Source organism: Vipera ursinii, assembly GCF_947247035.1.
Source record: "Vipera ursinii genome assembly, chromosome: 3".
Lineage (NCBI taxonomy): Eukaryota > Metazoa > Chordata > Lepidosauria > Squamata > Viperidae > Vipera > Vipera ursinii.
In genome coordinates this window covers 93878241-93904644 of record NC_139516.1, presented here as the reverse complement: position 1 = coordinate 93904644, position 26404 = coordinate 93878241, and the positions used below count along the sequence as shown (strand labels likewise).

Below are 26404 nucleotides of genomic sequence, written 5' to 3'. Positions count from 1 at the left end.
TTCACGAATAAAAACTACATCTCTTAATCATCTTAAGTAAAATTGATTTATTTTGACTTATACGGTCCATTATACCTGGATTACAATTCTTCCAGTTTCTTCTTGCGCTGCCTTTTTTAATTTCTGAAGTTCCAGTACAGCCAAATATCTTCTCCAGTGCTTTTGAATTACAACTACTGCGTTAGATTTTTGCTTCTTGGTCTGAAAAAATAATAATATAGACAATCCTCTTTTCTTCCAATAGAAGTAGTCTGAGTAGACAATAAAGAACAAAATAGAAAGGAACTGAATACCTCAGCAAGTTTTATTTTCAATCTGTATTTTCTCCAAGCAGATTGAATCAACAGAGCTGCTCGAATCTCTTTAGAAAGACTTATAAGTCTTGAACACAGAAATGACACATAAGTAATGACTACCTAAAAAGAGAGAACATACAAACAGAAACTTACTATGTTGTAAGGAAACAAAACAACTTTGAATTTTAATGACCTGACTGATTACCTTCTCATCAGGTATTGTATTAGACATGTCTGAATGCTGAATCATAGCTGGAATACCTCCCAGATCAGAAACTGCAGCATTAATCAGTTGAAAATTTCTCTTTTCATTGTCAAGAAGTTCTTTATAAAGCACTGAAGTACTAATAGCTTTGTAAGCAAAAACATGAAAAATGAAATATATTAAACCAGAAATAATAGTAACTCATAATTTCAACCTGCTTTGAAGCCAGCTGTATTTTTAATGAACTCACTTTGATCAAAAGTTTCCTTTATTAGATTTAGAGAAGCATCAGATTCAGAAGAGGAATTCAGCCCAAGAGGGCCATTTCTGGTACATTCTACTGTTTGAGTAGTGTGTTTACATACAGCCTCCAAAGGCACATAACATGGGTGATAATGATGAATCAAATAACATAACACTCTTCCATCTGAAAAGGACACTGTGAAATTTTCCACCTAGAATAAAGAAAATTAAAAAGTGAATGTTGCTCCCAATGGTAGCTCTGTGATCATTGTAAAAATCTAAATCTATAAATAAATAAATCTACCTTAAAACAGTTCTAAAGCATTAATTCTGAGATAAATAACTTATTTAGGACCTATTCCTCTGGATTTTTTCTTTTTCACAAACATCTTTTATTTTAAAAAGGCAACATGTAGAAGTCTACCTTTTCTTATGTACTAACTTAAAGTGAGTTTTTTTAAGTCAGTTTAAGATTGGGAGACAAGCAGGCTGATAGGAAAGAAACAAGGCTCTATGAGTAGTAAATTGTGGAGGAAAGGTGGGGACTAGATTAGCAAATTCATTTTACTTCTATTATTTTTATGTTAAATTACATTTTCTTTTTTTGTTACAAGAAACATGTATCCAAATACTTTTGAATACATTTAAATAAACATAAAACATAAAAAACCAAAAGAAAATATGATGCCAAATAGTTTGGAAATCCTTACTCTACAGAATATTACTCTTGAGAGAGTATTATTCCACAACAACTAGATGACACAAACATTCTGCAGTGGTTTTGTAAAAAAAAAAAAGCACACATTTTGAGACAGATCTCATCCTTCAGTTTTGCTAAACTAACCTGAAGCATCAATAAGTTTGTATTTAAGCTCTGTTCTTATTTAAAGAATTCAGCACGATTTATTATTTATTATTAGTGTTACAAATTGTTGGAACTAAAACAGAGGAATATATGACCATATTATAAGCGTATTTAAATATTTAACATCGAAGTAAATAATTGACTTAGCATAACACTGACTAGTAGAAAATTTAATGAGTTTAAAAGGAATCAGTGTCACATAATTTCTTAACCAAAGTAATTTATAGGAAAGTGATTTAATCTAACAATATGCAATATACTTTTGAATAACATACAGTACTATCTTTTATATGTTAAGCACAATCATACTACCAGGCCATTATGTTTGTAGCTTTTTTGTGCCATTAAATTGGTTTAAATCATCATCATCATGATACTCCACCAGCAAGCAACTATTTACATGATGCAGTTTAGCATCAATGAACTGTATCAAGCAAATGCTATACTACAGGGGTGTCCAAACTTTTTTCAAAGAGGGCCAGATTGGATGAAGTGAACATGCTGGAGGGCCGAACATTTTTCCGAACATTCTTTGAACAATTGCAATTAAATGCAAATGAATTATTTTATGCCAAGTTAATTGCAAATGGCATACTTTTCATTTTATAACATTAAGATCAACTGGCAGCTGAGTTTTCACTATGTCGGCAACCCGCGGCTCCGGAGCCACATGCGGCTCCCAACCGCCCGGTGCACGCGCAACTCTTTGAACGGGCAGTGGTGCGTGCGCACCTCTCCAAATGGAGAGTGGCACCACCCGTTTCGAGAGGTGCGCGCGCACCTTTCCGAAGGGTGGAGGTGCACGCGCACCTCTCCAAGCCGCCGCCGTCCGGAGACCTGCCGACGTTTGGGGAGGTGCGCGCCGGGGAAAAGGCCGCGAGACGAGGGGGGAGGAAGGATGGGGTGGGGGAGAAGGAGGCTTCCCGGGCTGGGGGGGAAAAGTAGAAGCGAGGGACCAGGACTCCTCCCGCTTGGCTGCTGCCACCGCCGCCGCTCCTACGGCCGCCGCCGCCTGCTCTCTTGGCTGGTTGCTTTCCGCTTCTCTCCCCCCGCCTGCCCTCCTTCCTGCCTTCCTCCCCTCCGCCTCGCCTTCCCCGCTCCCGCGTTTTCCCTCTCCCCGCCTCGGATTCGGGGTGATTCCCCGGGAGAGGGCGATGGGATTCCGGTGAGCTTTAAAGCCTTCTCGGTGGTCTCCGGCACGGCTCAGGAAGCGTTTCTGCGCCGCCCGGTCGGAGCCTTTGCCTCCTTCCCTCCCCCAAGCAAGGCATCCTTTTTCAAGTTGCAAAACCAAGCGGGGTGAAGCGGGCTGTTGGGAAAGACATTCAGGAGGGTCCCCCTGGAGAGGAGCGGGAGAAGGAGGAGGAGGGAAAGGAGGAGGAGGAGGTGATCGACTCGCCCAACCCAGTCCGGGCCGGCCAGCCCCGTAACGTCCGAGCTCGCACTGCGGGCGGAGAGGCAGGAAGCCGAGAGGAAGAAGACCGCCAGGAAGCTGCCTCTGCAGCCGCCGCCGCCGCCGCCTCCTCCACCGCCGCCGCCTCTGTCTCCGCCGCTGCTAGGAAGGCTGCCGGTGCTGCGGCCGCCTCCGCCGCCGCCACTGCCTCCTCCGCCACCGGGGCCTGACCCGGGGTGTTGCTGCTGGATCGCGCTCGTCCCCGCCGCGAGTCTTCTTCCTCTCGGCTTCCTGCCTCTCCGCCCGCGGTGCGAGTTCGGACGTTACGGGGCTGGCCGGCCCGGACTGGGTTGGGCGAGTCGATCACCTCCTCTTCCTCCTTTCCCTCCTCCTCCTCCTCCTTCTCCCGCTCCTGCTCCTCTCCAGGGGGACCCTCCTGAATGTCTTTCCCGACAGCCCGCTTCACCCCGCTTGGTTTTGCAACTTGAAAAAAGACGCCTTGCTTGGGGGAGGGAAGGAGGCAAAGAAACGCTTCCTGAGCCGTGCCGGAGACCGCCGAGAAGGCTTGAAAGCTCACCGGAATCCCATCGCCCTCTCCCGGGGAATCACCCTGAATCCGAGGCGGGGAGAGGGAAAACGCGGGAGCGGGGAAGGCGAGGCGGAGGGGAGGAAGGCAGGAAGGAGGGCAGGCGGGGGGGAGAGAAGCGGAAAGCAACCAGCCAAGAGAGCAGGCTGCGGTCGTAGGAGTGGTGGCGGCGGCAGCAGCAGCCAAGCGGGAGGAGTCCTGATCCCTCGCTTCTGCTTTCCCCCCCAGCCCGGGAAGCCTCCTTCTCCCCCACCCCATCCCTCCCCCCCAGCCCGGACCCCCTTCTCTCCCGGCCTTTTCCCCAGCGCGCACCTCCCCAAACCTCCCCAAACGTCGGCAGGTTTGGGGAGGTGCGCACACACCTCTCGGAATGGGTAGCAGAGAGTCAATACGGCAGGAGGAGGAGCAGCAGCAGCAGCAGCAAGCAGCCGCAGTTGTTAGCTTTACCTCCGGGAAAGGAGGAGATGGAGGACGGCGAGAGCGCGAACTTGATGCACTTGTAGTAGGGCAGTGAGTCCCGCCAGGCCCGCCCCGCGCCTGCGCCGCTCGTCTTCCAAGTTTGGGCAGTGATGTCAGGATGCGGCCCTCTCACCGCCCTCCTGCGGCAGACAGTCTTCTGCTTGCCACCCTCAATCAGAAGGGAGGGCCGCATTTGCACAGAGCAGGGAGGGCTGTTAGAGGGCCGGATTAAACCGCCCCGCGGGCCGCAAATGGCCCGCGGGCCAGACTTTGGACATGCCTGCTATACTATGATAAATAGTATAAATGATAAATAAATCATATCAACTTTTGCTTTAATATTGTAATTTTCACTGCAGCAATATTATACATATAATAAATACATAATCAAAACATAAAATACACTTGTCTCAACATTTCAATTCACTTTTATTACATTTGATCAAGTTTAATAACTACCATACTCAGAATAGTCTGCTTTGTGAAATTGTTTAAGGAAATAATTATTTACCTTAATGTTGTAAAATCCACAGACAACATTCACCCAGTCCATCAGCAGTTTTACATTGTCACCATAGCTGTCATATGAATAAGACCTGCTGGTGTCATTTCCCACGCTGACAGATTCCACATCAGGTCTTTTTAATTTTGTAACTTTCAAGTTTTTTAAGAAAGCAATTTCTGCTTTTAGCTGATCCACATCAAGACAAATATTCACCTAAATAAGATCCAACTACCATTATATTCATAATGCATTCCTTATATAGTGAAATAATTAAACTGAGAGTATTAGTGATGAAATTTTAAAAATCATTCTGAGTAAAGGATGTTAAAACATACCAACTCTCAACAAATTGCTAAGACACAAATTATCAAAACTAAAATGGCAGGTAAAGTGTAGGATATTACACATTTTCAAAAGTGTTGATTTTGTTCAGATTATGAAAACAGTCCAGAGAAAGTTCCAATAATTCAGACTGTGAAAATAATGTCTTAATCTAGGAAACCAGTCCCATATAGCTATGTATATAAGCCTATATTATTTAAAGTAAACTAATTAGGACTCTGAAGTACTTTGCTCTCAATACTAAAAAGATGCTCTGAAATATGAAACAGCGCTACCATAAACTCTACCTGTAATGCTTTAAAGCAACTGTTTTTTTCTTGGAATTATGCAGCTACCATATGCATACAGTGCTGAAAAATGATAAAAATTAAAAATGTAATTTAAATTAAATAATGATACTAATCAATTTAATAATTTCTGTGTATATTTTAAAGGTTTCAAATCTTAATATCCATAGCTGCTACTCTGTATGACAGCTTTCCATGAAAGCCCTCCAAATGTTAATAAATATACTTTTATTGGTGTTGTCATCTATTTTGAATTTTTTTCTAAAATTGAGTACTGTACATCTACTTTTACACAATGGCTTTATGCATGAAACAAAGTAATACCATAGTAAGTTTCACGCACAGACCATTGTTTGCTGACATTCTGAAGAAAGAGAATAACTTTATTTTATGCTCTAAAGATAAATTAAACCAATGATTATGCAGTACCTGAAAAGCGAACACTATTTTCCATAACAAGGCAAACGTTTTCTCTCTATGTCGATCTACAACATCCTTTGTGTCAATGGTTGAACCTATAGACAAATAAAACTCATTGATGAAAAGCAATATCAACAGACCTGTAAGATACCACTTCCCCATTACTTTCTAGAACTTACCATGCTCATCTTTCAATTGAATTCCACGATCATTCAATACCTCAAAAGCAAGTTTAACATTATGCATCTTCTGAGTTCTGCTGATTGCGGGTACTCTTAATTTTTTGGAAAGAGTCCACTCTGATGACAGCAGTTCTAAAGTTCTCCTTAAATACATATATTTCATATTAAAAAGTAATTAATTTCTTCATGCAACATACTTTTGTAACTGTAATGACAAAATTCAGCAAAAACTTACACAAGACGAATGCCACATTGTAAGTCTGTAGCTAAATTTGTAACTGCAAAGTCAAATTCATCAAGTGGAGTCTGTACGTGATTAACAGGGAAACCCAAGAAGCCAAGGTGACGTGAAAGATCACCTTCTCCACTTAGAAAGTCCCGGGAAAATGCTAGTAGTATTTCTTTACTAGACTAGAAATAAAAGGAAAAAACATCAGTACACATATACAATAGAGCTACTATCCTACGTAATTAATGAGTACTAAGTTAGCGAACTATAATATAAATATTACTGCTAGCTGTATACTTTGTTTTTAATATTATGGACATTAATTGCAATCATTAATAAAACTGCTAGTTACATATCATGTAGATCAAAAATTTGTAATAAACCCATTGTTGATTAAATTCTAATCAGCCCTGAAAAAAACAATCTTGTATTTAAAAAATATTCTAAAGAAATTAGCATGGCTTGTGTCTTTCAAACACACAAATATGTACAGATTATAGGCAAACATAATTCAAGACAAGTGAGAATACCTTAAATTCTGCATTTTTGAAGAATAAGCAAGGGTCGTGTTCAATAATTCGAGACACTTTGGCACGATCAAGGAAGCAAACCAGTAGTAGAAGTTTTTTCAGTGTAAATTTGGACAATGCTTCTTCATGACCTATAAATGCAGTATTTTTTTTATATAGATGCTTCTTCTAGCTATTTTTTACCTTTGTTGTTTTCAGTCAATCTGGACTCCTACATGGAATTTTTTTTAACATTTTTGGAAATGTTTGCCATTTCCTTCTCCTTAGGATAGAAAATGACTCACCCAAGGACACCTGGCTGGCTTCATGCCTAAGGCAGCACTAAAACTCATATTCTCCCAGTTTCTAGTCTGGTGCCTTTAACCACTATAGTAAACTTGCTCTCTGTTTTGAAATACAATTATGTAATAGCAAAGAAAAACTTTACCGTCACGATAAAGGTGAGGCACAGTTGGATGTCTGTATTCAGCTGCAATATCTGGGTTCCACAACAAGCGATTAAGTATAAATACTGCTAAACTCATCACATCACTGTTACTTTCCAAAGCAATCAGTTCACCAAAGATTGTCTGACAAAAAGAAAAGGGTGAAAATAGTTCAAAATATGAATAAAACTATTGTAGCACTAGGATGACATTCAAATTTTTGTAATTACTTGGTAAACAAACATATCATTAATTTCATTGAGTCTGTATTCCTATAAGTTTATCTTCACAGAATATTTTAGGAAGCAATAGAACAATATATGGAAAAGGAAGAAAACAATATATCATATTATGTTAATGCAGCTGTTCTTATCACTGCAAATCAGTTTAATGAGCCACAAAACACTTCACTTGTTTTGGCCACTGATACCTATTCATGTTAACCGATACGTTCCCAACCAGAAGAATTTTGCATTAAAGAGTATCTTATCCTGGTCTTGAACAGTTCCTTGTATCATGATAATCGTTAGACTTCACAAAATGAGATACTGCTTACAGAACAATCATTACAAATCACACTCACTTCTAGGCCTATGCGCAACCATAGTGGATTGTAACATAAAATCCAGTTGAGGATTTTCTGTCGTTCTCCTGAAAGAAAGACAGGGGCAAAATCATTATGTAATGAAAGCATTTCTGAATAATGTTACAGAAAGATATTGATGACAACAGTAGCAGAGGCACGGTCAGTTTATCCATCAATTTTCTTAAGCCACCACCCCAAACAAAACTATATTCTTACCAATATCCTTCCAAAGATGTCTGTCTTTTCGAACTAGCAAGCGTTTTGCTTCAATCTCAATCTCCAGCCTTTTTATTGCTTTCACCATTTCATCACAGGTAAATAAACGACAAGCTGACCTACGAAGTTTGTTTAATTTGCATCGAGTTGTATATGCTCTTAATGATGCTTCTTCTTTTGTTGGTGCTTTAGGAACACTGGTTTTATAAGTCTCTGTTCCCAGGATGAGACATGCTGCATTAACTAATAAAGAGAAAAGAGTTGTATGTGTTTAACACTTACACAATCTCATCTTAAAAATTATTATTTCATGTACTTCCTTGATTAACTTGCTTTTTCTGATATTTCCTGGTCATTCAGTGAGTCACTATATGACCACACCAATTTTAAATTCTTTTTTTATGGTGGTCGTTAAGCAAATGCATTTTCTTCAATTGGCATTTTTGCTTGAAACCAGAAGAAACTGGCAAAGAACTGCTCCAAATTGTAGCCACGTTGACTGCAAGATGCTGCAAGCAGCTAAAAATGTAAGCCGGTTGCCAGGTATCCAAAATATGAACACATGATTGCTCTGTGTGTGTGTGTGTGTGTGTGTGTGTGTGTGTGTGTGTGCGCCTGTCATGCCTCCCTCCGAGCCTGAATCCGAGGAGGACAGGGAGCTGGAGCAGGACCCTGTTGAGGCCCAGGAGGTGCCTCTGGCTTTGGAGGACTGTGGGGAAGAGCAGGCTGAGGCAGGCCAGGGCCCTTCAGGTTTGGAACAGGGGAGGCAGAGTTCAGGTGAGGAGCAAGGCCCCCCCCATCTGATCCTAGAGAAAGGAGACCAGAGAGGAGGAGAGAACAACGGAGGCAGGCTCAATTGCTCAAGAGGAGAGCGTCCGGGCCCATTCCACAAGGCACACCTGGGGATTAAGATGTAAGGAGACGCTGTGGAATGGGGAATTTGCTGGGAACAAACGTGGTATCTTGAGACAGTTGTGAATTGTGCTCGTCTTTGTTTAACCTGGACATCTTGAATACCGGACCGGCTGGTTTCCTGCTTTACGACCGCAGACTGTATTTCTGAGTCTCTGCCTTCAGACTGCAGGCAAGCTGAGATTTAAAAGGACTCATTAAGTTTCTGTTTTGTTTTCTTGTTATTTGCCTGGCTTTAAGGATATTGAATACTTCTCCGGCTGTATTGAAATTGCCATCAGCCAGAGGTGGCTGAACGGAATGTGTGTGTGTGTGTGTGTGTGTGTGCTTTGGTTGAAGGCTTGCCAGCTTATGTGGGAGCTCTTGGGGAACATTGGCAGTTATTAAAGGACTGTTTCTCTTGCCAGCCAACTGCTTTGCCTCCGTGCTGGGCTCTGGGTCATCACAGTGCCCGTATGACCACCAGAACTTTAAAAGCAGATCCTAAGTAATTCTAGGAAATTAAGCGAGGATTACCTGTGCTACATTCTATCCAATTCTCAAAACTCAACCAAAAACAAAAGAAAACAAGACATTACTTTAAGCAACGTTGAAAAACTGAGAAGACTAGGGACTGATCAGAAAGAAAAGTGGTAATTAAGAGCAATGCATACCACAGTAAAGGAGATGGCTACTAAATGCCGAAAAGATTTGTGGGGCTGTAAAATTCCTATTAAGAACAAATATCATATATCTAACATGTAAATCAATTTATTAGAATAAACATATATATCATTGGATTGTCATTAGGAAAGCCAGATGGCTGAAATTTGCTGAGCACAATTAACACCAAATCCTAAGCAAGTCCACCAACCAAGAGAAAAGACCCTTTAATCTGATTGTCAGGATGACTTCAGATAATAGTAGCAGGTACTACACAATTATATTACTAGGTAGTTGTAATAAATGTGCAGATGCATGAAAGAACTGTAATGAAAAGTTTTTATGCTTATACACAGCTAATTTTTGGAACACAGAACAGTTCTTATATTTTGCAACTACTCTTATCTCTTCAAATATTAAGATGTCATTAATCAGCCTTACCTTGTGAAATGTCTGTTTTCAGAGTAAAGTCATCAGGAGTAAGTACAAAATTCAACCACCATGTAAAACCTCGTTGTTGTTTTTCTTTCCACTGCTCATCGTAAAACATATTCTTTGCCGCAAAAGGCATTGGATGCCTAGGAATATCTTTTAAAATAATTAAGTCATATTATTGTTTTTGCTGAAACACTGAAGTACTAAAGAGAATATAAAGGTAAAGTTTCCCCCGCACATGCGTGCTAGTCGTTTCCAACTCTAGGGGCCGGTGCTCATCTCCGTTTGAAAGCCGAAGAGCCAGCGCTTGTCCGAGGACATCTCCGTGGTCATGTGGCCGGCATGACTGGACGCCAAAGGTGCACGGAATGCTGTTACCTTCCCACCGTAGTGGTCCCTATTTTTCTACTTGCATTTTTACGTGCTTTCGAACTGCTAGGTTGGCAGAAGCTGGGACGAGTAACAGGCACTCACTCTCTTACGCGGCACTCGGGATTCGACCCGCCAAACTGTCAACCTTCTGATCGACAAGCTCAGCGTCCTAACCCACTGAGCCACCGTGTCCCTAAAGAGAATATAGCAAAGCTCAATTTCTAACAGCAAATGAAGTCTAGGAAGTGCTGGGCAAAGGATTGGAAATAGACATTTCTTGAAGTGCATAAATTCTTACACTGGCATTTCTACTTAGTGTGACTGCTTTGAAGGTTATCCCAGTTATCTGAATATGAATGTACATTAATAAACAACACTGCTATAAATGCCAATAAAGTGAGGCAGGTCTGCATGAACATATAAATACTGATTGTTTCTCAGCGTTTTGGCAACAATCAAGTGTAATGCATAAAAAGTTGTGGGGACAAACTTTCAAAGGAGCAGCCCAAGCCTTTCAAATGACATGGCTGCTTTAACACTGATAAATGTTGATTTATGTTAAATAATTTCGTAAAGTGGCTCTTTCCAATTTTTTGCAGTGTTACAAAATATGAGATAACAGAACAGATGAACAACTGTAATGCAACAGTTGTTTCAAGATTTCACACAAGTCTCCATTTTTCTCCATAGATTCTCAAGCCTGAGAATTAAGCCTTGTTTAATTTCTTTTTTTATTATACTTGGCTTTCTTGTTCAATGTGTATGCAACCAATAATTCTACATATAGAATTCATCAGGTTCTACACTGTGTCTATACTCATAAGAATATATATTATTGTAAACTAGAATTAGCCATCTGGGACTGAAAACGGCATCTCTAGGAGTTTGCCTTTCACTTCCCAAGTCAGCCCTCACTCTGCCTCTTCATGGGCATAAATCACGACTACAGGATACTTTTTTGATCTTTGCCACATCATTCATGGAGTTCAGAGAATGAGCACCAAAAAAATCCCAGCATCAGTAACATGGAACAATTTCCCCCTTAAAATGACAGTTCTTCTTAGTCTTTCAACAGCCATGAAAACCTAGCTTTTCTCAGAAGGTAGTCTAAAGTTGGAGCCCAGAAAGGTTTTTTATGGATATGTGGGGATGTATAACACTGGGATTTTACTATGTTGGATTTTGTTTTTTATTGTTGTTTGTATAACCCAGTGCCATGTTAAATAAAAAGGATGGCCACATACATTTTTTAAATAAACATGTATCAAGAGTTAGGAAAATTATAGCAAGCACAGCTTATGCAACCCCATATATGGTAAAATGACTAGTAGAACCTACTGAAGCATTATAATTACCATATAAGCAATAAAATAAGGAGAGTATATGTGACAATTTATTAACTCATCCATACATGCTAAAGACTATGAAACCTGTTATGAAATGTTAGATTAATGAGACAAATTCGAATTTATGCCACATATTTCCTAAAAAAGAACTATTCTTCATATATTTGAACCACTGTGAAAATAATATTATTAAATTTATTTGGCGCTATCTCACAGTTCGAGGTGACTCTGAACAGCTTACACATTGCCTGGATAAAATATAAATTATTTTTATATAAAATATACAAATATCCTAACAGTTATAAATATAAAAACAGATTAAAATTACAAAAAATAAACTAAAAAAATGGGTTTGAAATGGAGATGTGGAGGTGCCCTCTCTGTTAGATCACCAACCATCTTCAGCCAACAACTTTTCCTTCAACACCCCATGCCAGCTTTTCCTGGACTAAAATAGAGGGTGTGGTACGAAAATGAAAAGAAGGCAAACCATATAATTCTAACTTTTGCTATTTTTACTATTTCATTCAATGTATTTTAGATAAACTTTACCAATATTATTTCTAACAATATTTTTATAAAAAAAAATTTCAAAATGCAAAATGCCAGGAATTTGTTTACCTGTTTTTAAAGGCTTCACAAAAGTCAGCTGAGACTGTGCAACAGGAACAATATTTTTTGTTCTTTTAAAATTCTTAGATTTTTGAGATGCAAAACCTGAAAAAATAAAAAAGCCAATCATCCAAAACGTGAAATTGAAGCAAAATAAGAATTTATATAAGCAAACTGTTTTATCACTTTGCAATCACAATATGAAAAAAGATTGCTTCACTCTGAGCTGCATAAATTATTATTTTTCTAACAGAATACCGATTCAAAATTAAATTACATTACCACTTCTCATCTTTTGCTTATCTCCATTCTGAGATTTGGAAACTGAGAATTTCAAATCGCTCTTGCTTCCATTTTCGTCACAGGACTTCAGAGTTCTTTTTCTTCCTAAATTTTCTGCATATTCTTCTCTTCCATTAACATCCTCTAAATATTCTCCACTTTTTCTTTTACGATTATGAGAAGATGATTCCAAATAAATGAAGCTGGCTTTATCTTCGATACGTTTAGTTTCATTTGAAACACTTTCTATAACTGGATGTTTTGGCAACGTGTCCAGGTTTGAACCTCCAGGGATAATGTCCATACAATGCTCTATTGCATTACAAAGACTTTTTTTAGATTTTACTTTTAACATCTTTGTTTCTTTTCTTTCAGAATTGGGTTTAGTTTTGGTAACAGTGCTAGAAAGCAAAGGCCTTTTTTTGCTAGGAAGGCAGCAAGCTTTATTACCGGTACTTGTTTTGGATCTGACATTTTGTTCAATCTTATCATAAGAACATGTTGTAGGATTTCTTTCATTTGTGTTGTTGGGAACTTTGGTGTAAAGCTGAGGTTCCATAAAAAATGAAACAACTTGTATCTTTTCTTTCTGTTTTGAAAATTTTGCTGTTGATATACATGATTTCACATCTGAAGTAAAGGAGACTGGTTTGCATTTTGGGTTTGCCTGAGTAACTATTTGATTCTCTCTTAAAAACTGATCAGGTGAAATAGGCATTGGTGTGGCTACATCAAGTTCTTCCATAACTTTATAACTATTGTTTACAAAAGAATCAGGACTTAAAATCTTCCTACGATTCAAAGATATGTTCAATTGTTCTGGTGTACAGATGGAATTTGGATTTATTTCTGCTGAGTTAATAACATTATCTTGGTGTACTTTCTTTTTTTCCAAAACATTATCATATAGAGTTGTAAAAGTAGGGGTTTCTGTTATATTATTTAATAACTTATGACATGCTTGTGCTTCTGGAACAGAATACGTAGATGATAGGGGAGTATAAATGACATGTTGGTTTTTCTGATTGATGGAACTAATAGGGGAAATAGAAAGCTTATGTTCTGAAATGACTAAGGAATTTCCATTAGGGGAAATTCTGTTTGAGCTCGTTTCCAGGTTCTCACAGGACTGAAGAGGGCTTCTATTTTTCTCTGTTTGTTCAGACATCTGAAAAGTTTTATTAATGTTTTTAATGACTGGCACTCTTTTTCGTGATTGTTGTACAGGAATTCTTCTTTTAATAGTATCCCACAGATTTTTCTGAAATGACATTAAATATATATAGGGAAGTATTATATTATGGTCATTTTCCTTATTTTCCCTATGAAATTTAAAGCTTATACTGCCTATGTCATATTTATAAGTAAATACAAAGGAACACTGATTCTCATTTTCAAAATTGGCATCAGTATTGCAGTATTTTACCTCTACTATTTGTGTACCTCTTCTGCATATTTATTTACAATACCTATTTTTCATTTTGTAAAATCCAATGTTGGGGAAAATTCAAGATACCAAGATAGGCTAAAAATTTCAAAAGTGGCACAGGAATACAGATATAAGTGCTATGGAGACTTTAAATAATTATAAAGGTCATAGGCCTATTACATTTCTGCATCTTTAATTACATTGATATGTGGTTTTTCACTTTCAAACATGCCAACAATTTATGCAGAAAAGCTTATTACATAGATAGATCTTCTGCATGCCAAAGATTGACTTTATTAATAAGCAGAACAAGAAAGATTTTAAAGAGCTCCCTACTTTTTTCTTTACAAGCTGCTCAGCATTCCCTAGCAAAATTGCTCGATGTTTTACAACATCATTTACAATGAAAGTTATGAGCTCTCGAATTTTGCCGCATTCTAGTGGTGTCCATGTTATTAATATATAGATCGTCTCTCCAGGCTGAAAAAAAAGGAAAAAAAAGAAACGGTAAGATAGCATCTTAACTGTGACAAATACATGAAGAATATATCCAGTTAAAAATCTTGTATGAACCTAGCTTCTTTGAATGCTAAAAGTTATATTCCAAGAGTCTATTTAATTGTATCATTCTCCAGGTAAGTAGGGATCACTAGTAATAGTTTGCAATCTCCATATTTGCTTTGAAACTTAGGAGCTTTCAATAGCAAAACTATGATTTCCATAGTGTAGCCCAAAATATAAAGTCAAATTATAGCTCTTTAAAATAATGGCAGAAAGTGAAGAGGAACTAAAGAGCCTCTTGTTGCGGGTGAAGAAGGAGAGTGCAAAAGTTGGCTTGAAACTTAACATTAAGAAAACCAAGATCATGGCATCTGGCCCTCTCAATTCCTGGCAAATAGATGGGGAAGAAATGGAGGCAGTGACAAATTTTATTTTCCTGGGCTCCAAGATCACCGCAGATGGGGACTGCAGCCAAGAAATTAAAAGACGCTTGCTCCTGGGGAGGAAAGCCATGGAAAATCTAGACAGCACACTAAAAAGCAGAGATATCACCCTGCCAACAAAAGTGCATATAGCCAAGGCTATAGTCTTCCTAGTTGAAATGTATGGCTGTGAAAGTTGGAGCATAAGAAAGGCTGAGTGCCAAAGAATTGAGGCCTTTGAACTATGGTGCTGGAGAAGACTCCTGCGAGTCCCTTGGACTGCAAGGCGATCAAACCAGTCAGTCCTAGAGGAGATCAACCCTGCCTGCTCTTTAGAAGGCCAGATCCTGAAGCTGAAACTCAAATACTTTGGCCACCTAATGAAAAGGAAGGACTCACTGGAGAAGAGCCTAATGCTGGGAAAGATTGAGGGCAAGAGAAGAAGGGGACAACAGAGAATGAGGTGGCTGGATGGAGTCACTGAAGCAGTAGGTGTGAGCTTAAAGGGACTCCAGAAGATGGTAGAGGACAGGAAAGTCAGCTTCCGCTGAATTCTAGTCACACCTTAGGTACAAAGACAGCTTGGAGCAATCACTCTCATTCAACCTAGTGTGGAAAATAACTGGAAGTAGCAAGAAAATTTAAAAATAAAAATATATATGCTTTTAGTATTATCATGTAATCATATTTTATAATTATTATTTTATAATCAATTGCCTGAGTAGATGCTTTGAGTATATGGGGAAAAATACAAGCCTCAAGTGGAGGGAGGGGGATAATAGAAGTTAAAATCGGGGCCAACTTTGAGTCACCATCTAGGAATTGTTTTTAAGTACCTTCTGGTGCCTGGTACCCCTACTTAATCTGACAGGTGTAGAAAATGGGAGACATCTCTCCTTTAGAATTAATAAGCATGTACATATATGTTCTGACCCCTTCATGGATTACTGCCTTGTCGTGGCAAAGGGGCTTGCGTAATTCAATGAAGCTATGAGCTATGCCGTGCAGGGCCACCCAAGATGGACAGGTCATAGCAGAGAGTTCTGACAAAACGTGATCCACTGGAGAAGAAAATGGCAACCCACTCCAGTATCTTTGCCATGAAAACTCTATGGACAGTACCAAAAGGCAAAACGATATGACGCTGGAAGATGAGCCCCTCAGGTCGGAAGGTGTCCAATATGGTACTCGGGAAGAGCAGAGGGATAGTACTAGTAGCACCAGGAAGAATGAAGTGACTGGGGCAAAGATGAAAGGACGCTCAGCTGTGGATGTGCCTGGTGGTGAAAGGAAAGTCCGATGCTGTAAAGATTTTTTTCTCCATAGGAACCTGGAATGTAAGATCCATGAATCAAGGCAAGTTGGACGTGGTCAAACAAGAGATGACAAGACTGAACATCGACATCTTAGGAATCAGCGAACTAAAATGAACAAGAATGGGTGGATTGAATTCAGATGACCATCAGGTATACTACTGCGGCAAGAATCCCTCAGAAGAAATGGAGTAGTAGCCTTCATAGTCAATAAAAGAGTAAGAAAAGCAATACTGGGATACAATCCCCCAAAAGACAGAATGATCTCAGTTCGAATCCAAGGCAAACCATTCAATATCACAGTAGTCCAAGTCTATGCCCCAACCACCAGTGCTGAAGAGGATAAAAATGACCGGTTCTATGAAGCCCTACAGCACCTTATAGAACTAACACCAAAAATGATGTCCTTATCATCATGGGGGACTGGAATGCTAAAGTAGGAAGCCAAAAGATAACTGGAATAACAGGCAAGTTTGGCCTTGGAGTACAAAATGAAGCAGGGCACAGGCTGATAGAATTTTGTCAAGAGAATACGATGGTCATAGCAAAAACTCTTTTCCAACAACCCAAGAGATGGCTGTACACATGGATATCACCAGATGGTCAACACAGAAATCAGACTGACTATGTGCTCTGCAGCCAAAGATGGAGAAGCTCTATACAGTCAATAAAAACAAGACCAGGAGCTGACTGGCTCAGACCATGAGCTTCTCGTTGCAAAGTTTAGGCTTAAACTGAAGAAAGTATGGAAAATCACTAGGCCACTCAGGTATGAATTAAATCATATCCCTGTTGAATATACAGTAGAGATGACAAATAGATTTAAGGAATTAGATCTGACAGACAAGAGTGCCTGAAGAACTATGGACCGAGGTTCGCAACACTGTACAAGAGGTAGCAAGTAAAACCATCCCAAAGAAAAAGAAATGCAAGAAACCAAAATGGCTGTCTGAGGAAGCTTTGCAAATAACTGAGGAAAGGAGGGAAGCGAAAGGCAAGGGAGAAAAAGAAAGATACGCCCAGTTGAATGCAGAATTCCAGAGAATAGCTAGAAGAGATAAGAATGCCTTCTTACATGAACAGTGCAAAGAAATAGAAGAAAACAATAGAATAAGGAGGACCAGAGATCTCTTCAAGAAAATTGGAGAGATGAAGGGAATATTTCATGCAAAAATGGGCATGATAAAGAACCAAAATGGCAGGGACCTAACAGAGGCAGAAGAGATTAAGAAGAGGGAGCAAAATTACACAGAAGAACTATACAAGAACGAGCTTAACGTCCCTGATAACCACAATGAGGTGGTCACTGACCTTGAGCCAGACAACTTGGAATGTGAAGTGAAGTGGGCCTTAGAAAAGCTGAGCAACAACAGCCCTGCCTATTTAATTTCAAAAGTTGAAATTAAGATTGCTGGGAGAAATATCAACAACCTAAGATATGCACATTTATTTATTTATTATTATTTAGCGTATGGCTGGTCACACACAATATTAAAAACATTTCATATTTACAAGTTAAAACAGTTAAAACAATTAAAAAGAAGGAGTAATAAAACCTAAGAGGAAAACAGAAATAACATTTCAGAGTTTAATGTCAAGTTCGGAAATCCAGTCCGTAGCTACCGTTGTTACGCAGAGGAAGTCCTTAAAATCTCCTGGGTATTTTCTATTAGTGCATTCCCTCACTATATGTTGGATAGTCTGTCGGGGAGCACCGCAATCACATTGCGCTAAAGATGTCTTTCCCCATTTATACAAAGAGTCGGCACACACCCCATGAGTCGTTCTAATTCTATTGTATGTCACCCATATGTGTTGGGATAAATTGAACCCTGGAGGTATATTATTAGGATTAATATGCTCGAAAATATCTTGGGAGCTACAGCTATTCCATGCTTCTATCCACTTTTGTGTGGTGCTCTGATTTTTGGCCAGCAGCTTAAGCACTGTGAGGAGTGGTGGATTTCTTGACTTTAATCGACATCTTAAGAGAACAGAGGTATAACCATGAATGGGTAGGGAGGAGTTTAGCAGGATCTTACTATACTCCTGAATGAGAGCTTCTTGTCGTCGTAAGTGCGGGGGGAGTATATGGCTAAGAACTGGTAGCCAGTGAATAGGTGTAGATTTTATGCACCCAGTAATTAATCTCATCGTATGGTTAAGTTGAACATCGACAAGTCTTGTATGTAGGCTGTTTATCCATACAGGTGCGCAGTATTCCGCTACAGAGTAGCAAAGCCCAAGGGCTGCGCATCAAAGAATTGGAGCTGAAGCTCCCCAAGTTGTTCTGCATAGTTTTTGCAAAATGTTGTTTCTGCTGTTAATCTTGGCAGCCAAATTCTGAATATGTTTTTTAAAAGACAGAGTCCTGTCTAGGGTAACCCCCAGGTATTTTGGTGTAGCCTCATATGAGAGCAATTTATTATTTAGGTATACATTGAGTTCTCTTTTTGCCAATTTATTATTAAGGTGGAAACATGATGTAACTGTTTTGCTTGCGCTTGGGATTAGCCTCCATTGGTGAAAGTATGTGCTCAGAGTTGTAAGGTCAGCTGTAAGTACACCTTCTGTAACTTCGATGTCCTTATGGCTATATGCTAATACCAGGTCATCAGCATAAGAGAACTTTGTTGATAGCATAGGTGGTATATCGGAAATATATAAGTTGAATAAAGATGGGGCCAGTACAGAGCCCTGAGAGAGTCCATTATTTAGGTGTCTTAAATTAGTAAGATATGCAGATGATACCACTCTAATGGCAGAAAGTGAAGAAGAACTAAACAGCCTCTTGTTGCGGGTGAAGAAGGAGAATGCAAAAGTTGGCTTGAAACTTAACATTAAGAAAACCAAGATCATGGCATCTGGCTCTCTCAATTCCTGGCAAATAGATGGGGAAGAAATGGAGGTAGTGACAGTTGGAGCATAAGGCTGAGTGCCAAAGAATTGAGACCTTTGAACTATGGTGCTGGAGAAGAATCCTGCGAGTCCCTTGGACTGCAAGGCGATCAAACTGGTCAGTCCTAGAGGAGGTCAACCCTGCCTGCTCTTTAGAAGGCCAGATCCTGAAGCTGAAACTCAAATACTTTGGCCACCTAATGAGAAGGAAGAACTCACTGGAGAAGTGCCTAATGCTGGGAAAGATTGAGGGCAAGAGAAGGGGACGACAGAGAATGAGGTGGCTGGATGGAGTCACTGAAGCAGTAGGTGTGAGCTTAAATGGACTCCAGAAAAAGGTAGAGGACAGGAATGCCTGGAGGAACGTTGTCCATGGGATTGCGATGGGTCGGACACGACTTCGCAGCTAACAACAACATATGGTCTGAGTAAACAGGATAGTAGGGGAGGGATCTTATTAGTATAATGTAAGCAAACAGGGACAGAGATAATGTATTCTGTTTAGGCGCTTCTGATAGATTGTAACCTCCAAAAGCTAAGCCAATGGGGCCATGGGGGAGGGAATGGGGTGTTGCAATAGGATGTATAATATGTGATTTTGGAATTTGGGGTGTGGTTCAGTGCTTGGCTACATTGCATTGTTTGCCTTCCTGAATCCACCACGCTTTGCAGACCATTACTTTTTAGACTTTGTTGTGAAGTTTAATAAATTTATTTTCTATTTGTAACTCAGAGTGGATTTCAATTTGTGTCTATTTTTGTGTCTAATATTAGGAAAAGGCAATGGTAAACCTCCAAAATCTTACCAAGAAAACTATATGCATTGTTGTCCAAATAGTCGCCAGGAATCAATATTGATTTGAAGGCACACCCTTCACCAAATTGAATAGCAGGTATGAATTGACACTAAACAAATAGACATGGGGTTTTTAATATATTATCATGTTCATGTTAACCTTTAGTCTGAGGAAAGTATTTTAATAATAATAATCATAGAATATTCTTTACACCAAATAGTTTCTTTCACTCACTGTCCCAGCTGTCTCTTAGTTATTAATACAAATCCATGATTCACTGAGACTGGAAACTATGGGAAATACATTGTAGCAATAGATTGGTAAATTGCATCTCTGCTGTCAACTGACAATAGCAAAACCAAGTACCTGGATAAGAGTAAACCTATTTCCCCATACCCACAAATAGGCTGTCTAGATCACGGGTCAGCAACCTGCGGCTCTGAAGCTGCATGTGGCTCTTTTAGCCTTCTCTTGTGGCTCCCAGTCATCCTCTGCCATTTGCAAAGAGAGAGACAGAGACAGAGAGGCACTTGCGCTTCCCTTCTCTCTCTCTCTGTGTGTGTGTGTTTGTGTAAAAAAGAGTGGCCTCACACTGTTCGCTGACAAGTTTTTTGGGCTGGGCTCTTGCCTTTGCTGTCTCACCACAGGAAGCAGCAGCTCTCAAGGGCAGGAGAGCCAGCCCAATAAGAATGTGTGTCAGCTTATCGGAGAACAGCGTGAAGCCAGCTTGCCAGGTGAGCAGAAGATCGGAGAGAGAGAGAGAGAGAACTCATGCACAGCAGCCTCTATTTCTTTTTAATTAAACTCTTCAATCAAGCTCCCCCCACTTGCGCACGTGCAGGTTTTGCGGCTCCATGTTTTTCTCTGGGAAATGGGTCCAAGTTGCTCTTTGAGTTGCCGACCCCTGGTCTAGACACAATAAAAGGCAAGCCCATAGGCACCAGGGAGGACAATTAAGACTGACATTTTGATAGAATTAAGCACTAACACCAGCGCGTAGATACCCTCGACCCCTTAAGTCCATACCAAAGACCAGTCCCCCTATAAAACAAAGAACCCATTTTCTCTGCAGCCTACTGATAAGAGCAGGGCGCCCCCTCCTCATCCCAAAGAAAAAAATACCCTGACAAATACAGGAAGAACCCACTACAAACTAGTCTGACTCAGCAGCAGCTTGAGGCTAAATAAACACTTAACACACATTGGTACAAGGAATACAAACTGGCTAACAGCAATTAGATTTGACAGAATTAGAATAGAAAGACCAAAAGGTACACAACAATAAAATAATTAACACCGGATTCCTCCTGGAGCAAAAGTTAACACCTTTTAGACAGAATTGAGAAAGAAACTATCCCAACAATGTCTAACAACAAACAAATCAGAAAACCAGACAAATTTAAACTCACCAATCAGAAATGACAATTTTGGAAACCATGAAAACGTATAAAAACTCATGTTTGAGGACCATTCTGTCTAGCAGACAGTATTGAACTGTCACTCAACTTTAATCTCCGTGATTAAACCTCTTTCCAGTAGCTGGCTTCACGTTCTATTTGTTCTGGAATAACAGGCAAGTTTGGCCTTGGAGTACAAAATGAAGCAGGGCACAGGCTGATAGAATTTTGTCAAGAGAATACGATGGTCATAGCAAACACTCTTTTCCAACAACCCAAGAGACGGCTTTACACATGGACATCACCAGACGGTCAACACAGAAATCAGATTGACTATATGCTCTGCAGCCAAAGATGGAGAAGCTCCATACAGTCAGTAAAAACAAGACCAGGAGCTGACTGTGGCTCAGACCATGAGCTTCTTGTTGCAAAGTTTAGGCTTAAATTAAAGAAAGTAGGGAAAAGTGCTAGGCCAGTCAGGTATGAATTAAATCATATCCCTGTTCAATATACAGTAGAGGTGACAAATAGATTTAAGGAATTAGATCTGATAGACAGAGTGCCTGAAGAACTATGGACAGAGGTTCGCAACATTGTACAACAGGTAGCAACCAAAACCATGCCAAAGAAAAAGAAATGCAAGAAAGCAAAATGGCTGTCTGAGGAAGCTTTGCAAATAGCTGAGGAAAGGAGGGAAGCGAAAGGCAAGGGAGAAAAAGAAAGATATGCCCAATTAAATGCAGAATTCCAAAGAATAGCTAGAAGAGATAAGAATGCCTTTTTAAATGAACAATGCAAAGAAATAGAAAAAAACAATAGAATAGGGAGGACCAGAGATCTTTTAAAGAAAATTGGAGAGATGAAGGGAACGTTTCATACAAAAATGGGCATGATAAAAGACCAAAATGGCAGGGACCTAACAGAGGCAGAAGAGATTAAGAAGAGGTGGCAAAATTACACAGAAGAACTATACAAGAATGAGCTTAACGTCCCTGATAACCACAATGAGGTGGTCACTGAGCTCGAGCCAGACATCCTAGAATGTGAAGTGAAGTGGGCCTTAGAAAAGCTGAGCAAAAACAAAGCTAGTGGAGGTGACAGTATTCCAGCTGAGCTATTCAAAATCTTAAAAGACAATGCAGTAAAAGTGCTACACTCAATTTGCCAGCAAATTTGGAAAACTCAAAGGTGGCCACAGGATTGGAAAAGATCAGTTTACATTCCAATTCCAAAGAAAGGCAGTGCCAAAGAATGTTCAAACTATCGCACCATTGCACTCATTTCTCATGCTAGTAAAGTTATGCTTAAAATTCTACAAGCTAGACTCCAGCAGTATGTGGATCGAGAACTACCAGAAGTACAGGCAGGATTTCGAAGAGGCAGAGGAACTAGAGATCAAATTGCTAACATACGCTGGATCATGGAGAAAGCTAGAGAGTTCCAGAAAAACATCTACTTCTGCTTCATTGACTATGCTAAAGCCTTTGATTGTGTGGATCATAACAAACTCTGGCAAGTCCTTAAAGAGATGGGCATACCAGACCATCTTATTTGTCTCTTGAGAAACCTATATGCAGGCCAAGAAGCAACAGTGAGAACTGGACACGGAACCACTGATTGGTTCAAAATTGGGAAAGGAGTCCGGCAAGGCTGTATACTGTCGCCTTGCCTATTTAACTTATATGCAGAGCACATCATGAGAAAGGCAGGGCTAGATGAATCAAAAGTTGGAATTAAGATTGCCGGAAGAAACATCAACAACCTAAGATATGCAGATGATACCACTCTAATGGCAGAAAGTGAAGAGGAACTAAAGAGCCTCTTGTTGCGAGTGAAGAAGGAGAGTGCAAAACTTGGGTTGAAACTAAACATTAAGAAAACCAAGATCATGGCATCTGGCCCTCTCAATTCCTGGCAAATAGATGGGGAAGAAATGGAGGTAGTGACAGATTTTAGTTTCCTGGGCTCCAAGATCACTGCAGATGGGGACTGTAGCCAAGAAATTAAAAGATGCTTGCTCCTGGGAAGGAAAGCCATGGCAAATCTAGACAGCACACTAAAAAGCAGAGACATCACCCTGTCAACAAAAGTGCGTATAGTCAAGGCTATGGTCTTCCCAGTTGCAATGTATGGCAGTGAAAGCTGGACCATAAGAAAGGCTGAGCGCCAAAGAATTGAAGCCTTTGAACTATGGTGCTGGAGAAGACTCCTGCAAGTCCCTTGGACTGAAAGGCGATCAAACCAGTCAGTCCTAGAGGAGATCAACCCTGACTGCTCTTTAGAAGGCCAGATCCTGAAGCTAAAACTCAAATACTTTGGCCATCTAAAGAGAAGGAAGGACTCACTGGAGAAGAGCCTAATGCTGGGAAAGATTGAGGGCAATAGAAGAAGGGGACGACAGAGAATGAGGTGGCTGGATGGAGTCACTGAAGCAGTAGGCGTGAGCTTAAATGGACTCCAGAAGATGGTAGAGGACAGGAAGGCCTGGAGGAACGTTGTCCATAGGGTCGCGATGGGTCGGACACGACTTCGCAACTAACAACAAGTGATTGGCTTAATTTAACAAGTAAAAGTATACTTCATCTTGAGGGATGGAACTTATTATATGGGTGGTATGCATACTTAATTTATGATAAAAAAAGTTGACAAGGCTTTTAAAGCTCATATTTTAAGAAGTGCTTTATTGCGTGTCTGGAAAAAGTATTATTATAAGTTAAATTATAAAATACCAATTTGGGGGATTCCTGGACACGCGATAGAGGGTGTATCTATGGGTGTGAATTTGGATAGGATTTCTTATAAGGAATTACTTAGATTGGTAGGAAATGATTGCCAATTAAAATCATTAGCTGAGTTAAAGCAAGAAAATATTGTACAGTCTTGGTTTCAGTATACTCAATTGTTAGCTCGGTGGAAGTTAGATCAAAAGGTTGGTATTACATTAATGGATGAGAATTTGGTAAAACAGATTAAAGATCAAAATCGAGCGCATATAAAGAGAATTTATAATGCTTTACTAGAATTGGATTTGGAAATGGAATTAGTTAAAGATTGTATGGTAAAGTGGGCCCAAAATATTCAAGAACCGATTCCATTGGATATAAGGGAGGTAATTTGGGTCAGAAATGTATAATTTACCCAGGCCCAAAATTTAAGAGAAAATTTTTATAAAATGTTTTATAGATGGCATCTGGATCCTAAAAAGTTATCTTGTATGTATCCTAATTTACAGCCCAAATGTTTGAGATGTGGCAGTTTGGCTGCTACTTATTTTCATATCTGGTGGACTTGTAGAAATATAAAAGCTTTTTGGATTAAGATTTGGTGGAACATTCAAAAGATTTTCAAGAGAAAGATAAAGTTTACTCCACAAGTATTTTTATTGGGTGTTATTACAGATTGTGATACTAAAGAAATTAACTTGATGTTGAATTTGCTAACAGCTGCAAGGTTATTGGTAGGGCAATATTGGAAGGATTGCTTCCCTACTATAGAAGAATGGACGCTTAAAGTGTCAAATTTAGCAGAAATGGCTAAGATTTCTGCTTATTTGAAGGATCATTCACAAGAAAGATACATTTTGGTCTGGAGAAGATGGATAGATTATATTCAGAATAAATATGGGACTAAAAAGTTCCATTTAGCCTATGAGTAAATTTTAAAGTATTATTATTAATAATAGTTTATTATAGTGGAATTTTTATTAGTTTTAATTATATGATATTATTTTTAGTATTAGTATTGTTTAACAACTTGGATATTGCATTGTTTAATAATTAGGATATTAATTTATGTTTTTATTATTATTATGTTTACTTTTAATTTGTTTATGTTAAAGGGGAGTTAAAGTGCATTATTGACTTGGTTATTTATATAGTTGGTTAATTTATTTATTTATTAATTGAATTTCTATACTGCCCTTCTCCCGCATGAGTCAGGGCGGTGTACAGGGCAATAAAAACTTTACATACAAAAGTTAAAATGAGATTAAATTAAGCCCTAATAATAAATAATTAAAATACCCCAAACCCTTAAACCAGGCCAGCCTGTTCAAATAAATAGGTTTTCAGATCCCGGCGGAAAGAGCGAAGGTCGGGAACCATCCAAAGGTCAACCGGTAATTGATTCCAAAGGGTTGGCGCGCCCACAGAAAATGCTCTCCCCCTGGGGGCCACAAGCCAACACTCTCTGGCCGATGGCACCCTGAGGAGGCCCTCTCTGTGGGAGCACACAGGACGAAGGGAAGACCAGCAGGCGATCCTGTAAGTAGTCCGGACCCATGCCATTTAGGGCTTTATAGGTAATCACCAGCACCTTGAATCTCACACGGCAGGCAACTGGAAGCCAATGCAGCTCGCGGAAAAGAGGTGTTACATTGGAGTACCGGGAGACCCCCATCACAACTCGCGCGGCCACATTCTGCACCAGTTGGAACCTCCGAGTGGTCCTCAAGGACAGCCCCATGTACAGAGCATTGCAGTAGTCTATACGAGAGGTCACGAGTGCATGAGTAACTGTACACAAGGCATCCCGGTCCAGATAGGGTCACAACTGACACACCAGGCAAACCTGGGCAAAAGCCCCCCTGGTCAGAGCTCCTACATGATCTTCCAAACTGAGCTGTGAATCCAAGAGGACTCCCAAGTTGCGAGCCCTATCTACGGGGGGGGGATAACACCTCACCCCCCATGGTTAAAGATGGAATAAACTGAATTTCCCGAGATGCCAAAACATACAACCACTCGGTCTTGTCAGGATTGAGCCGAAGCCTGTTCCTCCCCATCCAGACCCGAACCGCCTCTAAGCAACAGGACATCACATCGAAGGCATCACTGCGGTGGTTTGGGGTGGAGATGAAAAGCTGGGTATCATCGGCGTACTGATGATACCCCACTCCAAAACCACAAATGATCTCACCTAGCGGCTTCATATAGATGTTGAACAGGAGAGGCGAGAGGACCAACCCCTGAGGAGCTCCACAAACGAGAGGCCTCGAGGCCGACCTCTGCCCTCCTGTCAACACTGACTGCGAACGTTAATATTAGATTATGAGCATTATATTTGTAATTTTTATAAAACGTTTTAATAAAACGTTTTAATAAAAAAAGAAGTGCTCGTTACGTTTATATCCTACCAAAAACCATGCTCGTAGAAACAGCCTCATTTGGGGAGGCTATACATTTATTAACCATTAATATACCCCAAGGTTCTCACTTGCTTTGAAACTGTGAACAAGAAGTTAACTTACAACATCCTTTAAAAATAAGTAGGATTTTTGGG

General features: G+C 39.9%; 1 protein-coding gene across 1 annotated transcript in view; it reads right to left on the bottom strand.

Moving 5' to 3' along the window:
• Positions 1-26404, bottom strand: part of ASPM (assembly factor for spindle microtubules) — a gene marked incomplete at its 5' end in the record, with an annotated part of 40217 nt that overhangs the window by 13241 nt on the left and 572 nt on the right. Inside the window, 16 exons of the mRNA XM_083360598.1 lie at positions 76-201; positions 294-416; positions 502-647; positions 752-956; positions 4556-4762; positions 5608-5693; positions 5778-5923; positions 6016-6191; positions 6540-6670; positions 6967-7108; positions 7548-7615; positions 7767-8009; positions 9762-9908; positions 12095-12190; positions 12368-13628; positions 14133-14276. Of these exons, the coding sequence (XP_083216724.1) occupies positions 76-201; positions 294-416; positions 502-647; positions 752-956; positions 4556-4762; positions 5608-5693; positions 5778-5923; positions 6016-6191; positions 6540-6670; positions 6967-7108; positions 7548-7615; positions 7767-8009; positions 9762-9908; positions 12095-12190; positions 12368-13628; positions 14133-14276 (3447 nt within the window). The remainder of the gene's footprint in view (positions 1-75; positions 202-293; positions 417-501; positions 648-751; positions 957-4555; positions 4763-5607; positions 5694-5777; positions 5924-6015; positions 6192-6539; positions 6671-6966; positions 7109-7547; positions 7616-7766; positions 8010-9761; positions 9909-12094; positions 12191-12367; positions 13629-14132; positions 14277-26404) is intronic.